The 16886-nt window shown below is 33.4% G+C and overlaps 1 protein-coding gene across 1 annotated transcript; it reads left to right on the top strand.

Annotated features, from left to right (window-relative positions):
- The first annotated feature begins 10 nt into the window (after positions 1-10).
- Positions 11-16243, top strand: LOC123534201 (corrinoid adenosyltransferase MMAB-like). The gene is made up of 9 exons (XM_045316327.2): positions 11-165; positions 1457-1521; positions 1868-1961; positions 2355-2412; positions 3183-3255; positions 3909-4006; positions 4710-4774; positions 10812-10871; positions 15940-16243. Exons 1-9 carry the CDS (start codon positions 89-91, stop codon positions 16037-16039), a joined length of 690 nt encoding a protein of 229 aa, XP_045172262.2. The 5' UTR covers positions 11-88; the 3' UTR covers positions 16040-16243.
- Positions 16244-16886: the final 643 nt, after the last annotated feature.

Below are 16886 nucleotides of genomic sequence, written 5' to 3' on the forward strand. Positions count from 1 at the left end.
ATGAAAAACAACGTTTCCGCTTTAGAAGCCGGACTCCAGCAGATACTCTCTGCAAAGGAGGTAGCTGTCAAAATTGTGAAAAATAAAAATGCGAAGATTTGCAAGCGTTTTTGTCAAATTATTGCGATGTCATCCGAATTTAAGTAGTAGAAATGTAACATATATGTAAGCTTTTTTATGACATTATTAAATTTTATATAAGATTCCTTTATAAAAGGCAAAATTTAGCAGTTATTTAGCGTTCTTGATTTTTTTTAGCCTCTAGTCTAGGTATTCAAATTTCAATGACATTAGAAAAACCATGAAAAACATCTTTCTTAGTTTTCAGAATCAATATTTTGTTTTAAAATGTTAAGAAGATACTTTGATTTATTACAGAAAACATTTAAACTGCATGCCTATGTTTCTCAACATTTTTCATGATCAGGTCCTAGAAAATTCATCAAATTAAATATATATAGCTAAATATAGGTGTATATAGCCAGAATAAATAAAATGAGCTGTAATAATTATGTAAAACATGTCAAAATCAAATGCAAAATGGTTATTATCACATTCTAATGGTTTGTAATATGAAAGACAATTACACAAAACCAAGGTCATCGATAAAGCTAGTCCTAGTTTAGACATGCTGCTACTGTGGCCATGCATTGCTGTTTCTGTGCCTCATAAATGACTTTACAGGACTAGTCAGATATGCGAGGTCCGACTCTTTATAGATGATTTCTCTTGAACAGGGCCATGAGTGCCATCTAACTTACATCAATGGGTACAGGACTTGAGAATGAAGTTCAATGCTAAGAAATACTATCAGCGCCTGTACTAAATTCTTAACCAGCAGATGACCCCTTTTGATTTTGAAATCAGTAGGTCAAAGGTCACATCAGTGTTTTTTCCCACCAGTTTGGAAATGGGGCCGGGGCCTTTACATTTGGGAAAAATGAGTCAGAAAATGCCTAAATTGGGAATTGTTAGATTGAATAAGCAAGATGTATGCGTTTATCTGGGAGTCTATTGGCAGTGTCTAAGGTTTCTTCTAAGAGTGATGTGCAATTTCTATTTGAGATCATTGTAGGAGAAAGAGAAGCCTAGATATGGGTTGTCTTGGACATATTCCAATATTTTGTTCTTGACAGGGTAAAAGAATAATCATGTGCATGGTTCATGTCACTTTCTTTTAGATAAATATTCTGCATAGTTATGGGACTTTGTTTTTTGTTACTATACTGTATACATACAGTCTATATAAATACAGTCCACATAATTATGCAGTCTTGTGTGCGTGAAATTGCAATGTACTGTGTCAGTGCATATGGGGGTACATTCATCACCTTTAGTGATAGCTCTAGTTGTTATTAGTCAGTTCCACTTTGCATCAATGAATTTCACAGAATAAAATAATGCAATGCATTGTATCATATGCTGGTAACAACTGCATTTCTTTTTTTCTGTTTAGGCATCCAAAATGCTTGATTGAGTGTAGAAGATTTATGAAAATTTACACAAAAACTGGGGATAAAGGTTTGTATAATTTATTGAATGCCTAAATATGAATTGTTTGTGTTGAGCTAATCTTGTTGTGGTTTAAAGTAAGTGCAGTAAAATGATAATTAGTAGAAGCAAGATAGTAGAAGCAAGAGTGACTTGTTCACTACATTTTCTCACCAGAGTCACTTGATCCAATCTCGGGACCTTAAATTAAAGATCTTTACAAAAGCATAGTTATTCATATATATTTGTAAACATGCTGAATATCATCAGATTTTTGTAAAGAATGTAAAAGAACGAAGAAAGCATTTATTGAAGATGTAATCTTTTAGGGTATTCTTTAAGTTCTGTGAAAAATTGATTTCATTATATATTACAGGTTCCTCAGCAACGTTTACCGGGGAACGACGGAGGAAAGATGACATTGTTTTTGAAGCTTTAGGAAGCACAGATGAACTTACATCAGCTATAGGGTAAGCAATTGATGTTTGAAATAGCATGTTTTCATTTGCTTGCTTGTTAATTTTTTTACATGAACAATTCACCTGTAGTAGTAAGAAGAAGAAATTGAATATACTTCCATAAGATTTTAGAACACTGGCACCAAAGATAACTCTGAAGTATTTAGAATTCTTTATGATAAAATTTCATAGTTTTAGCCAAAATTCCCTTTTAATTTGAACTATAAAAATCTAGTAAATGATATGGTTATTCCTGTCTGTTTGATTTGATTTTATTCATAGATTGGCACATTCTGTAATGTTTCGTTTTAAGGCAGCTAGCCTGCCTTATTCTTACTTTTGACATTAACAAATAGAACTATAAAATCATTTTTACAGATAAAGATAACTGTTGTTTATTTTCAGGTTAGCAAGAGAGTATTGTAAAGAAGCAGGGCATCCTTTTATAGACAGATTGGAAGAGGTCAGTAGGCTGTGTTTCTTCAACCTATAGATGTTTCCTTTACAAGTTATAAGACTTTTCACATTAAAATGAATTATTCTAATAGGGTTTGATTTGTTTGGCGGCTAAACAAAAAAGCAAAACAGCAGTGATAAAATCTGAAATTAACAGTTGTTGATGAGCAGACAGGGGGGATAACAATATGATGTCAAACAGCCACATGACATATGGTAGAATACTACCTGAATAAACAGTTCAGCAAAAGGTCATTCTGTCATTCCATTGCACTTTCCTGTACACGTACTTAGCTTGTACAATTTCCATTCCTATTGCTTTCACTTTCATATCCTATTTCTTCTTGTGTTATGCCTCATTTTTGGACTTTACTATAATCATAACAACTAAATCTGTACCTTGTGTGCTCAACTCCTCCTACATCTTCCATCCATTTCAAACAAAACTTGGTATACAACATTTACATGAAGTGAATATGCATATATTCTTGAGAGTTTTATGTCTGATCTTTGTTTTTGAGTTATGTCCCTTGTATAGACTTTATAGTCATTATGTTTTCAGATACAGTTTGAGCTACAAGATGTTAGCTCAAATTGTTAGTAACAAGATGTTCTACAAGATGTTAGCTCAAATTGTTAGCAACAAGATGTTCTACAAGATGTTAGCTCAAATTGTTAGCAACAAGATGTTCTACAAGATGTTAGCAACTTCAGTGTCATTATGTTTTCAGATATAGTGTGTTAAATATGTCTAATTCGAAGTCATTATGTTTCCAGATACAATGTGTACTACAAGATGTTAGCTCAAATATTGCTACTCCAAAATCATCAGCCAGGGAAAAACATAGTAGTAAGTTTTTATCAGCATATTATGGAACATCTTTCAATCACAAGGGCAAAACTATTTGAATAACTTATCAAAAAGTCTATATATGTAAAAGAACAACCTTGTCCATAAAATGTTTTTACTTGACCAGAGCATTATTGATAGTCTAAGAATTACAGGCTTCTGTGATTTTGATAAGAAGTTGTTGCATGAAGTAGGTTAATAGGAATTGTAATAGTTCACTGAATATATTGTTTAAAGTATACTTTAGAGTCATTTAGTGGTCACCATCATTAGTTCATTACCACACTGTGGGATGATGCACTTAAAGGTAACCACACTATGTTAGCTTGTAAGACCCCTTTGTTTGACTAACATCATAGTATTCTTTGGATATCTTAAACATAATATTGAGCCGTGCCATGAGAAAACCAACATAGTGGGTTTGCGACCAGCATGGATCCAGACCAGCCTGCGCATCCCCGCAGTCTGGTCAGGATCCATGCTGTTCGCTTTTAAAGCCCATTGGAATTGGAGAAACTGTTAGCGAACAGCATGGATCCTGACCAGACTGGGGATGCGCAGGCTGGTCTGGATTTATGGTGGTCACAAAGCCACTATGTTGGTTTTCACATGGCACAGCTCATATTGTGTCCAACAGTTTCTATATGTTTCAGATTTAACAGCTTTTAGTGAGAATTATGTACCAACATTAGAATCATGGATAGATGAGTATACTGAGGATTTACCTCCCCTGAAAAACTTTATATTACCAGTAAGTAGGCTGTAAAAATTTAAATTTATACATCATTTGCCACTTAATTTAGCTTCATTAGAAATTTTCATGAATGGTGATCAAAAAACTTTAAAGACAAACTTCTTGAAAATACTCAAGTTGTTTAAACAACTTTGCCAAGTTCTCTACTAAGGTCAGGGTCTTTCAAAAATGAATTTCGTTTTGAGTGACCCTGCTAGATATAAATCAAAATGTAGATGAATGTTTGATCAATTGTGTTATGGGCATAATACATGGAACAACATTTCTGAAATTCTTGCTTCAAAATTTTATGTTTTGCCTAATATAGTAAATGCCTGTCAGCTACATGTCCAGCACAATATGATTATGATTTTCTTGTTTTCCATTACATCATCAAAGATGTCCGAAACTAGAATGTTCTAATTATTGCTAATAATATAGCTAGTTTTAACGTTAGCAAGTTCAACTTATGGACTATGGGTTAACTCTAGTAACCACAAAGCATACCTTCCTCGGAGGAGAGCTGAATTCTACTAACTCTGCTCTCTGGCTGGATTGACTGGTTCCTTGCTTGTATTGGTCTTGCAGAATGAGCATTGCAAAAGCAGTTTAACTTATTACCAGGGCCAAGATTGTGATCAGTCATTTAATTTATAGGTGGGAGTAACTATATTAGCTTGTTCTAGAATGTTCAGCTGAACTTGTTGTGTATATATTTCAGTCTGGCGGGAAGTGTGCAGCATCCCTTCATGTAGCCAGATCTATCTGTAGAAGAGCTGAGAGAAGGTATCTGATACTTAGAGTTTTCTATAGGGGTTTTATGGTGTTCATTATCTATTGTCAGTCAAATCAAAACCAATAATGATTGGATAGTAGTTACCTGAGGGAATTTTACATCTTACTGTGAGTAGGTTTGAAACTAGTAATTTTGGAAAAAATGTGTAAAATGACCATATCTTGAGAAACATGCATCTAGATAATTTGACAAAAAGTTTGACAGTAATTGTATTTCTAGGTAAATTGCTGGTGTAAAAGTGTCTCATACGAGAACTTTAACATCAAAGATTTATACCGAGAAGCGATCAGAAATCGTGCATGCATGTGATTATGAATATTCACAAGATTTGTCAGGGAGGGAGAAGAAAATCTGAAGTGTGTTTGACAGTTTCAGTATAGAACACATGTAAAACTTTTTTTCAGTTCAGCTGGTTTTTAGCTCAACTATTCAAAGAATAGTCAAGCTATTCTACTTGCCCTGGCATCTGCCACACCTTGGTTAAAGTTTTGCATGCAAGTACAATGGCTATCATTTAAAGGCATATAGCTTTGAAACTTATTAGCTCGACTATTCAAAGAATAGTCTAGCTATTCTACTCACCCTGGTGTCAGCGTCACACCTTGGTTAAATTTTTGCATGCAAGTACATACAGCTATCATTTAAAGGCATATAGCTTTGAAACTTATTTTTTCTTTTTCTAGGTCAATTACCAACCACACTGGGTCAAGTTCCATAACTCTGACTGGTATTTTGAGCAAATTATGCCCCCTTTTGGACTTAGAAAATTCTGGTTAAAGTTTTACATGCAAGTTACTATCTCCAAAACTAATGCAGATATTGAATTGAAACTTCACATGTGTCTTCGGGGTTATAAAACTAGTTGATAGCAGCAAGTCCCATAACTCTGACCTTCATTTTGGCCAAATTATGCCCCCTTTTGGACTTAGAAAATTCTGGTTAAAGTTTTGCGTGCAAGTACATACAGCTATTTCTAAAAGGCATATAGCTTTGAAACTTATTTTTTCTTTTTCTAGATCAATTACCAACCTCACTGGGTCAAGTTCCATAACTCTGACATGTATTTTGAGCAAATTATGCCCCCTTTTAGACTTAGAAAATTCTGGTTAAAGTTTTACATAAAAGTTACTATCTCCAAAACTAATGCAGATATTGAATTAAAACTTCACATGTGTCTTCGGGGTTATAAAACTAGTTGATAGCAGCAAGTCCCATAACTCTGACCTTCAATTTGGCCAAATTATGCCCCCTTTTGGACTTAGAAAATCCAGGTTAAAGTTTTGCGTGCAAGTACATACAGCTATTACTAAAAGGCATATAGATTTGAAACTTACTTTTTCTCTTTCTAGATCAATTACCAACCTCACTGGGTCAAGTCCCATAACTCTGACATGTATTTTGGTCAAATTATGCCCCTTTTGGACTTAGAAAATTCTGGTTAAAGTTTCACATGCAACTTACTATCTCCAAAACTAATGCAGATATTGAATTGAAACTTCACATGTGCCTTCGGGGCTATAAATTTAGTTCATAGCAGCAAGTCCCATAACTCTGATATGCATTTTGGTCAAATTATTTCCCCTTTTGAACTTAAAACTCTTTTGATATTTAACCTTTTTGGGTAATATTTTCCTGCTTCTGGGACAATATTTCGAATAGTCGAGCTTGGCTGTCTTATGGACAGCTCTTGTTTTTAGCTCACCTGAGCAATGCTCAGGTGAGTTTTTCTGATCGCTCGATGTCCGGCGTCCGTCGTCTGTCGTCTGTCGTCTGTCTGTCTGTCAACATTTAGCTTGTGTATGCGATAGAGGCTGTATTTTTCAACTGATTTTCATGAAATTTGGTCAGAATGATAACCTTGATGAAATCTAGGCCGAGTTCGAAAATGGGTCATCTGGGATCAAAAAGTAGGTCACTAGGTCAAATCAAAGGAAAACCTTGTGTATGCGATAGAGGCTGTGTTTTTCAATTAATCTTCATGAATATTGGTCAGAATGATAACCTTGATGAAATCTAGGCCGAGTTCGAAAATGGGTCATCTCGGGTCAAAAACTAGGTCACTAGGTCAAATCGAAGAAAAACCTTGTGGATGCGATAGAGCCTGTATTTTTCAATTAATCTTCATGAATATTGGTCAGAATGATAACCTTGATAAAATCTAGGCCGAGTTCGAAAATGGGTCATCTCGGATGAAAAACTAGGTCACTAGGTCAAATCGAAGAAAAACCTTGTGTATGCGATAGAGGCTGTATTTTTCAATTAATCTTCATGAATATTGGTCAGAATGATTGCCTTGATGAAATCTAGGCCGAGTTCGAAAATGGGTCATCTGGGGTCAAAAACTAGGTCACTAGGTCAAATCAAAGAAAAACCTTGTGTATGCGATTGAGGCTGTATTTTTCAATTGATCTTCATGACATTTGGTCAGAACGATTGCATTGATGAAATATAGGTCAAGTTTGAATATGGGTCATCTAGGGTCAAAAAGTAGGTCACTAGGTCAAATCCAAGAAAAACCTTGTGTATGCGATAGAGGCTATATTTTTCAGTTGATCTTCCTGAAATTAAGTCAGAATGATTGCCTTGATGAAATCTAGGTCGAATTTGAATATGGGTCATCTGAGGTCAAAAACTAGGTCACTAGGTCAAATTAAAGAAAAATCTTATGTATGCGACAGAGGCTGTATTTTTCAATTGATATTCATGAAATTTTGTCAGAATGATTGCCTTGATAAAATCTACGTTGAGTTTGATTATGGGTCATTGGACTCAAAAAGTAGGTCACTAGGTCAATTCAAAGAAAACCCTTCTGTATGCGATAGAGGCTGTATTTTTCAATTAATCTTCATGAAATTTGGTCAGAATGATTGCCTTGATGTAATCTAGGTCAAGTTCAATTATGGATCATCTTGGTCAAAAAGTAGGTCACTAGGTTAAATCAAAGAAAAATCTTGTGTATGCGATAGAGGCTGTATTTTTCAACTGATCTTCATGAAATTTTGTCAGAATGATAGCCTTGATGAAATCTATGTCAAGTTCGAATATGGGTCATCTGGGCTTACAAACTAGGTCACTAAGTCAAATCAAGGAGAAACCGTGTGTATGCAGTAGGGACTGCATTTTACACTGGATTTCATAAAATTTGGTCAGAATGGTTGGCTTGATGAAATCTAGGTCAAGTTCGAATATGGGTAGTCTGGGGTCAAAAACTAGGTCACTAGGTCAAATCAAAGAAAATACTTATTTATTCTCAAGATTATTTGCTCCAATTTTAATAATTGGTCAGAATATTTTTTTCCATGAAATCATTAGGTCAAACATGTTTACACTGTTATGGTGTGTTATGGTGTGTTTATCAGGTGAGCGACCTAGGGCCATCTTGGCCCTCTTGTTTCTTTTCTAGGTCAATTACCAACCTCACTGGGTCTAGACCCATAACTCTGACATATATTTTGGCCAAATTATGCATGCTTTTGGACTTAGAAAATCGTGTGCAAGTACATATAGATATTTCTTAAAGGCATATAGCTTTGAAACTTATTACCTTTACTATTCATAGAATAGTAGAGCTATTGGACTCGCCCGTGCGTCGGCATCCCGATTTGGTTAAGGTTTTGTATGTAAGCTGGTATCTCAGTAACCACTTGTGGGAATGGATTGAAACTTCACACACTTATTCACTGTGATAAACTGACCTACATTGCACAGGTTCCATAACTCTGTTTTGCTTTTTTACAAAATTATGCCCCTTTTATGACTTAGAAATTTTTGGTTAAGGTTTTGTATGTAAGCTGATATCTCAGTAACCACTTGTGGGAATGGATTGAAACTTCACACACTTATTTACTGTGATAAACTGACTTATATTGCTCAGGTTCCATAACTCTGTTTTGCTTTTTTTTTTATAAGATTATGCCCCTTTTTTGACTTAGAAATTTTTGGTTAAGGTTTTGTATGTAAGCTGGTATCTCAGTACTTCATGATGGGAATGGATTGAAACTTCACACACTTGTTCACTGTCATGATCTGACATGCACAAAGCAGGTCCCATAACTCTATTCATTTTTTTTTCAAAATTATGCCCCTTTTTGACTTCACAGTTTTTGGTTAAGTTTTTTATGTAAGCTGGTATCTCAGTATCCACTAATGGGAAAGGATTAAAATGTCACACACTTGTTCACAGTCATGATATGACATGCAGTGCAAAGGGTCAATAACTCTACTTCGCATTTTACAAAATTATGCCCCTTTTTCAACTTAGGAGTTTTTGGTTAAATTCTTATATGTAAGCTGGTATCTCAGTACCCACTAATGGGAATGGATTGAAACTTCACACACTTGTCCACTGTCATGAGCTGATAAGCACTATGCAGGTTCCATAACCCTGTTTTGCTTTTTTACTAAGTTATGCCCCCTTTTTGACTTTTGTATTCATTCAATTGACAAGGTTGTTGAATTGTTGAGCGTCGCTGTCCTCCGACAGCTCTTGTTTTTTAGCTCACCTGAGCAATGCTCAAGTGAGTTTTTGTGATCGCTCAATGTCCAGCGTCTGTCTGTCTGTCTGTCTGTCTGTCAACATTTAGCTTGTGTATGCGATAGAGGCTGTATTTTTCAATTGATCTTCATGAATTTTGGTCAGAATGATAACCTTGATGAAATCTAGGCCAAATTCGAAAATGGGTCATCTGGGTTTAAAAACTAGGTCACTAGGTCAAATTGCAGAAAAACCTTGTGTATGCGATAGAGGCTGTATTTTTCAATTGATTTTCATGAAATTTGGTCAGAATGATTGCCTTAATGAAATCTAGATCGAGTTTGAATATGGGTCATCTGAGGTCAAAAACTAGGTCACTAGGTCAAATTATAGAAAAATCTTGTGTATATGATAGAGACTGTATTTTTCAATTGATTTTCATAAAATTTGTCAGAACAATTGCCTTGATGAAATCTAGGTCGAATTTGAATATGGGTCATCTGGGGTCAAACAGTAAGTCACTAGGTCAAATCATATAAAAACCTTGTGTATGAGATAGAGACTGTATTTTCACCTGATCTTTATGAAATTTGGTCAGAATGATTGCCTTGATAAAATCTAGGTAAGGTTTGAATATGGGTCATCTTGGGTCAAAAACTAGGTCACCAGGATATATTTAAGAAAATACTTACTTAGATTCAGGAGACCACATTTTTTGTTCAATCTGAATGAAAATTGGCCAGAATAGTTGTTTCCATGAAATCACTAGGTCAAACAAGCTTACACTGTTATGGTGTGTTTCTCAGGTGAGTGACCTAGGGCCATCTTGGCCCTCTTGTTTCTTTTTCTAGGTCAATTAACAACCTCACTTGGTCTAGTTCTATAACTTCAACATGTATTTTGGGCAAATTATGCCCCTGTTTTGCTTAGAAAATCCTGGTTAATGTTTTGCAAGTTACTGTCTCCAAAACTAATGCAGATATTGATTTGAAACTTCACCTGTGTCTTTGGGGTTATAAAACTATAATCCTGACATGCATTTTGGCTAAATTAATTAAAATCCTGGTTAAAGTTTTGTGTGCAAGTTACTATCTCCATATTAAAACTAATGCAGAGACTGAAATGAAATTCTGTAGATATTTTACCATTTAGTAAAAGATTCCTGCTTCTTGGACATCAATTTGAATAGTGAGCATTGGCTGTCTTACACACAGCACTTGTTTGGTTTTAGCTTTGGCCAAAGTTTACCAGTTTTGCCCATAAAGCCAATGAAATGTGTATATGATATTTGCAACAGTGAAATTTATTCACATACATATTGGGTGCCATTCACTAAAGAATGGGGCTGGTTGTTTGGGGACTATACCTATTTTATTAGTGTTGCGTAGCCTACGTAAAGGTTTAATCACAATTGCTAAAAGTTACGTTCACCCTCTTGGAACCAACCATCTAACTGAAAGGTTGTACAATTTTGGTAGAGATGTTTCTCTAGAACTTTTTGAAAACTTTATTGTTTTGTTATCAAGTACTTAATCAACTGTTGCTTTCATCAGGGTAACAACAGTAGTCAGGGCCAGGGAAATGGATACTGAACCATTGAAATACTTAAACAGGTAAGACAGACAAGTCCACGCTGATCTCGGATCAACCACTGAAATACTTAAACAGGTAAGACAGACAAGTCCACGCTGATCTCAGATCAACCACTGAAATACTTAAACAGGTAAGACAGACAAGTCCACACTGATCTCAGATCAACCACTGAAATACTTAAACAGGTAAGACAGACAAGTCCACACTGATCTCAGATCAACCATTGAAATACTTAAACAGGTAAGACAGACAAGTCCACACTGATCTCAGATCAACCACTGAAATACTTAAACAGGTAAGACAGACAAGTCCACACTGATCTCAGATCAACCACTGAAATACTTAAACAGGTAAGACAGACAAGTCCACGCTGATCTCAGATCAATTGTCCCTCACCACTGTAGATATGAGTCTTGCACCAAGTCACAGGTATCAAGACGTTTCACCTCCTAGACGTTTCTCCCCTAGACTTTTCACCTCCTGGTTGTTTCACCCCTAGATGTTTCACCCCCTAATTATTTATAGTCATTAAATAGGTGTTAATTGATCTATCCTTATACTTGACTGATCTTTGATTAATAGTCTACAAGGTGTTGAGCAGTCTCAGATCAAAGAAGCATAACAGCAGAACTTTATCACATACTTAATCAACATATTCAGCAACTTTGATTATTATTTGGAAATAAATAATGATGTTGATTAAATTTTAAGAATAATTCTGTAGTTTTTGCAGTTTATAGGTCTGTTGAATTAAATTGATATGTTAATTTTTGTAGATCTACATATATTTTTTATTCCTGAATAAATCAAAATAATTAAAGTATTTTTTTAGAAAAACTCACAAAAATATATAAAAAGTAAATTATAATATTCCTTCTTGTAAATTATTCAATAATGAATTGCTTGAATATTCATTTTAGGCAAAATGTGTAGATAACTTTGAGTCAAACTGAAAAAAAATCAGTAAAAAAATGTTATTTATTTCATTGAAATAGACTACATAATTTAGAAACTTAGAAAATTTATTATACCTCTTGAATTACAGAAAAATTTTGATTAAGTTTTTAATAATAATCCTGTAGTATTTAAAAAGTTGTTGCAGATTATAGTTAAATGTGTACATTATTCAAAAAATTAATTTGCTTGAATGTTTATTTTAGGCAAAATGTGTAGATAACTTTGAGACAAATGGAAAAAAAAATCAGTGAAAAATTAATTAGTTATATCAGGAAGGTCTAATACGTATCAGTTGTTCCAGGTTATATCAATACAAATGACTACATAGTAATTTCTAAAAAAGCATCATTACACGACAAGACTTATTTCAATGAATGTAAAAACTGCATGTTTATTTCAGAATATAGAATTTAAAAGAAAAAGCCAAAAATACCTAATTTTAATGGATGTTAAAGATAAAATGGCAAGGATTTGCTAGTTGGGTTGGGGAGAGGCTACTCAGAGAGGTGTGAATTCCTATGAAATTCCTGTGAAATTCTATGTCAATTCATTTTTGAAATTCCTGTGAAATTAATGTGTCACTGATTGGCAGCTGACACTTGATACACATTCTACATTCCAGACACAGTGTAACTAAAGACAGAAAGGGTCATTCTTAATTCTTTATTGAATTAAACAAGGAAACACTTGTATTTTCATATATTTTATTATATTGTACATTATTGAACTATTTTCTTTCAAAAATAAGCACATTTGAAAAAAAACACATAAATATCTTAACAAGTATCACCACTTTCATTTACACACATATAATCACAGTGAACTTTGTCCTTATGTAATCATCAGTGACACATATGTAAGTGCATTTGAAAAAAAAACTTTTATATTTAATATCACATAAATATTTTAACAAGTATGACCACTTTCATCTATACACATAAACGCCGTAAAGGACTGGTTGAGCTGGTCTATGATGATACCTGATTCAACCTCAACATCCATTACCTCTACCTTGTATAAGTAAAACATAGGTCCTAAAAATTTTGATTATTCGTTTTAATGATGAATCAATTCTACAAAATTGGCAGTGAATTCAATTTTACAGCTGAACTCTTCATAATTGTAACTTATACTACATATAGTGGAAGTCTTCATTTTTTACAATTGTAATTTAAGGTATAATTTATCATCCACTGTATTTTCTACTTATCATCAGTGTGAAACAATATTCTTCGAATTGAAGGTCCTGTCCACATCTACGGCTTTCTTGTAATCAGCACGTGTGATACCTAGGTTGGCATAGACCACATAGGAAATATTTTATTTATCACGTGCGCACGTGAATTAACACGTTCGCACGTGGAAGCTAACACATGAGCACGTGATAAATAAAATATTTTCTATGTCCCCGCTATGCCACCGTAGATACCTGTAACGAAAAAAATGTGAAAATTACCAAAATAATTTTTCGTTCATATGCACTATTTAAAAAAAAAATCAAATAACTTATTGTATACTAATCAAGAAACAAAGAAAAATCTAATGTGATTAATATTTTATATGATAGGTTAATATTTTTCCTAACTTCATGATGTATTGTAAAATACCTTGGTGAGAATAAATAACATGGTCTGTTATGTATTTTTGTTGAATTAACTTAACTTTTTTAATATCTGGAAAAATTTGATAACAGAAGTTATTTAGAAACCAATAAAATGATAATTAATATAATTACCAGTGGTTCCACACTTGATGTGCTGCCACTGTTCACAGATGTCACATGATACAGCAAGATGCCGGGCATGCACAGGACTGTGACAGAAAATACATGGCGGAGAACGAGCCCGCAACATTATTTAATATTAAGTTAAAAAATAAATTATCCAGATTTATCTGAGTATGACGTAACTTCAATGATGTTAAAAGTTTACAGTTTTCGTATTTTTTATTTGTTGGAACTACACAGCAAACTGACCCTTTAATCATGTTAAACATGATAATTATGTGATAATAGGATTAAATTAGTTCTTTGATTATATACACATGTAACTTAACGTTATTTGTAATAAGGTGTGGTAAATTGTTTATTTATACATGTTTACATCAATCAAATATATCTTTTTATGATTAAATTATGACATTAATTATATTTATGTGTTGCTGATTTTAATTATTAGTGTTTTGAAAACACAAAATATTTAAATTTAACAGAATAGCTATTGACACATTAAAAAACAACAACAACAAAAGAGTTGCTGTATTATCTCAAAGAGCTATAAAAATATTTTATACTTCTTTATCTACAAAGGCTTAATTATTCACCATACATCAACTAACATTATTATATGCTGCTTTCTCCTTGATTCGAGCCTCTTAAATCTTTTAGGGTTGTGTATATTTCTGTAAACCTGTTCAATTAAATATTTTTTGTTTTTTGGTACAAAAATATTTGCATTTAACAATGGACAATGAGAATTACAATGTTATCATCTTTTATATGTACATTTTTGCAAGAGACTGAAGGAGGTCAAACTCTACATCTTTTTAAAACTTTCTCATCGATTCGAGCCCTTTGTTTGGTAGGTCAATAAGTGTTAATGTTTGCACAGTCTATTTCCATAAAGCAAGTTTCTATAAAGACTGACTTCTTGTTCACTTGTTACAACAGTCAAAATATGCTCAGGATGCTTTTAATTTGAAATTTTGGGTCACAATATTGCCCACTGTGTAATTTCCTTTTGAAATAAGCAATTTTTGATGTGAAATATTAAAAGAGGTATTTACTCAATTTTCCAGTGGTTTCATGACTGATATTTTCCAAGGCATTTTAAAATGTAAATTACACAAGTTTCTGATGGAAGAACATGCTACTTGAGCATGAATTTTACTAAAATACAAGGGCTCGAATCGATGAGAAAGCTCGGATCGACGAGAAATAGGCATATATCATAATTGCATGTTTATAGCCATTCTTTTTAGGATTAAACCTCTTTTTCGATAATTTAAACTGAAACTTCAACTAAAATCAATCATACTTTTCATATTCACATGGGGGGTGAAACAACTAGGGTTTTGGGAGGTGAAACAACTAGGGGTGAAACATCCAGGGGGTGAAACGACTGGTATTCAAGTCACATATATGAGGAAACATCCATTTAGCTTGCAGGTTTGTTGTGAAACCTGATTGCCTACATGTCTGTATGATAACAAGCTGAGATTATGCACCTTGTGTCTTTCTCCATCATCAAAGCTGGAAAATCATCATAGCATCTAAAATGAAATCATCTTAAAGTCCAATAAAAACAATAAACAAATAAATATTATGTTGTATGCTAGATCACGAAAGTCAATGGTTCATAAAATGTGTAAAAGGTATTAAAATCTTTTCTTAGCACAAGTGCTTACTTTTATTTTGATTAAGGTAGTGGACCCATATTTAAACAACCAGCAAATTACGTATATGTATTCACCATATATGCGATTTCTGCATTCTCTTTTTCTTACGACAAGCCATATTTGTATGGTACATGTGTAATGTGCTACATATATGTCAGAAGAATGCCAAATTGCCGAATGAGTAATTACGTAATAACACAGAAATTACCCAGTGTCACTATGGGTCCTTTACCTTAATGCTATAGTATGACTTAAAAATTGAACCATGTAATGACCAGGAAAACATTATTTAAAAGTAAGAAAAACCTTTCTAGAATAAATTGTAGCGATGGACTTGAAACTGATAAACCTATTGCTTTAATCAGGATTTTTTTGAGAAGTATTTATCATAAGTGTCTGGTTTTTATTTGCTTCTGGTGCTCTTGTAATAAATCCACTTGTTTAGAAAAGAAAACATATTTTGAAAAATAGTAAACATTAATGAGCTGTGCCATGAGAAAATCAACATAGTGGGTTTGCGACCAGCATGGATCCAGACCAGCCTGCGCATTCGCGCAGTCTGGTCAGGATCCATGCCATTCACTAACAGTTTCTCTAATTGCAATAGGCTTTGAAAGTGAACAGCATGGATCCTGACCAAACTGCGTGGATGTGCAGGCTGGTCTGGATCCACGCTGGTCGCAAACCCACTATGTTGGTTTTCCCATGGCACGGCTCAATTTTTTTATTTTTCAGACTAAGTGATTTATTGTTTACAATGGCGAGATTAGCAGCTCATTTAGAAGGTGAAGAAGAGAAAATATACAGAAGAATCTATACAGAACCAAACACATAAAAAATAATATTTTAATGACACTACTAGTGTTAAAGTGTGGTTTATCTCATGTTATACTTTTATTGTTGTTGTTTATATAGAATATGAAAAAATTATGTTACTTGAGATATTTACATTGTAGACATGTTTGAATGTAGAAGATATTCAATACCTACTTTTTTGATTAACATGTGCTGAAGTTAAAATAAAATTCAGTTATATACTCTCAGTGTTTGGTCATGTGTTCCACTTCCTTTACATCTATGGTTTAATTATGGGCTGAAGTTATATAAACAATTATTGTTTGTTTTGTTCTTTTCATTTTCATTTTGTTTTTTTTTTACTTCAGCAACAAAAGATAAAGTTTTTATGGGTCTAAAAGTATCTTAGCTCTTTTCAATAGTTCTTGGTTTGTAGTTAAGTATAAGATAATTCTAATGACATATGATAATCAATTAAAAAGCAATGGTGGTAACAGAAACTTTTCAAATTTTCAAATATCTTGATTAGAATAAATTATAAAAAGAATTATTTTGATGTGCAAAAAGTTTTGAAATTTCATTTTTTCTTGTGGATGAATTGTTACAAAAATGAAACATTCAGGACATCTAAGATATCTTTTTGTACAGATTTTGTAAAATTGCGATATAAGTATAGTTTGGGCATAGAATAGACATGATTAAAGATATCATAAAAAGTCAAGAACTTTAATACCATGCCTGAGAAAACATTTACATATCACTATTACTAGCAGCCCAGAAGACCTTTAGAATGAAATAAGTTATGAATAATTTTTCAAAATCAAGACAGAATTCACAAAAATGTTATTGCTAATTTGTTGGATGGAATAGTAGATGGTTTCACTTAG

This window comes from Mercenaria mercenaria, chromosome 12 (genome assembly GCF_021730395.1).
Source record: "Mercenaria mercenaria strain notata chromosome 12, MADL_Memer_1, whole genome shotgun sequence".
NCBI lineage: Eukaryota > Metazoa > Mollusca > Bivalvia > Venerida > Veneridae > Mercenaria > Mercenaria mercenaria.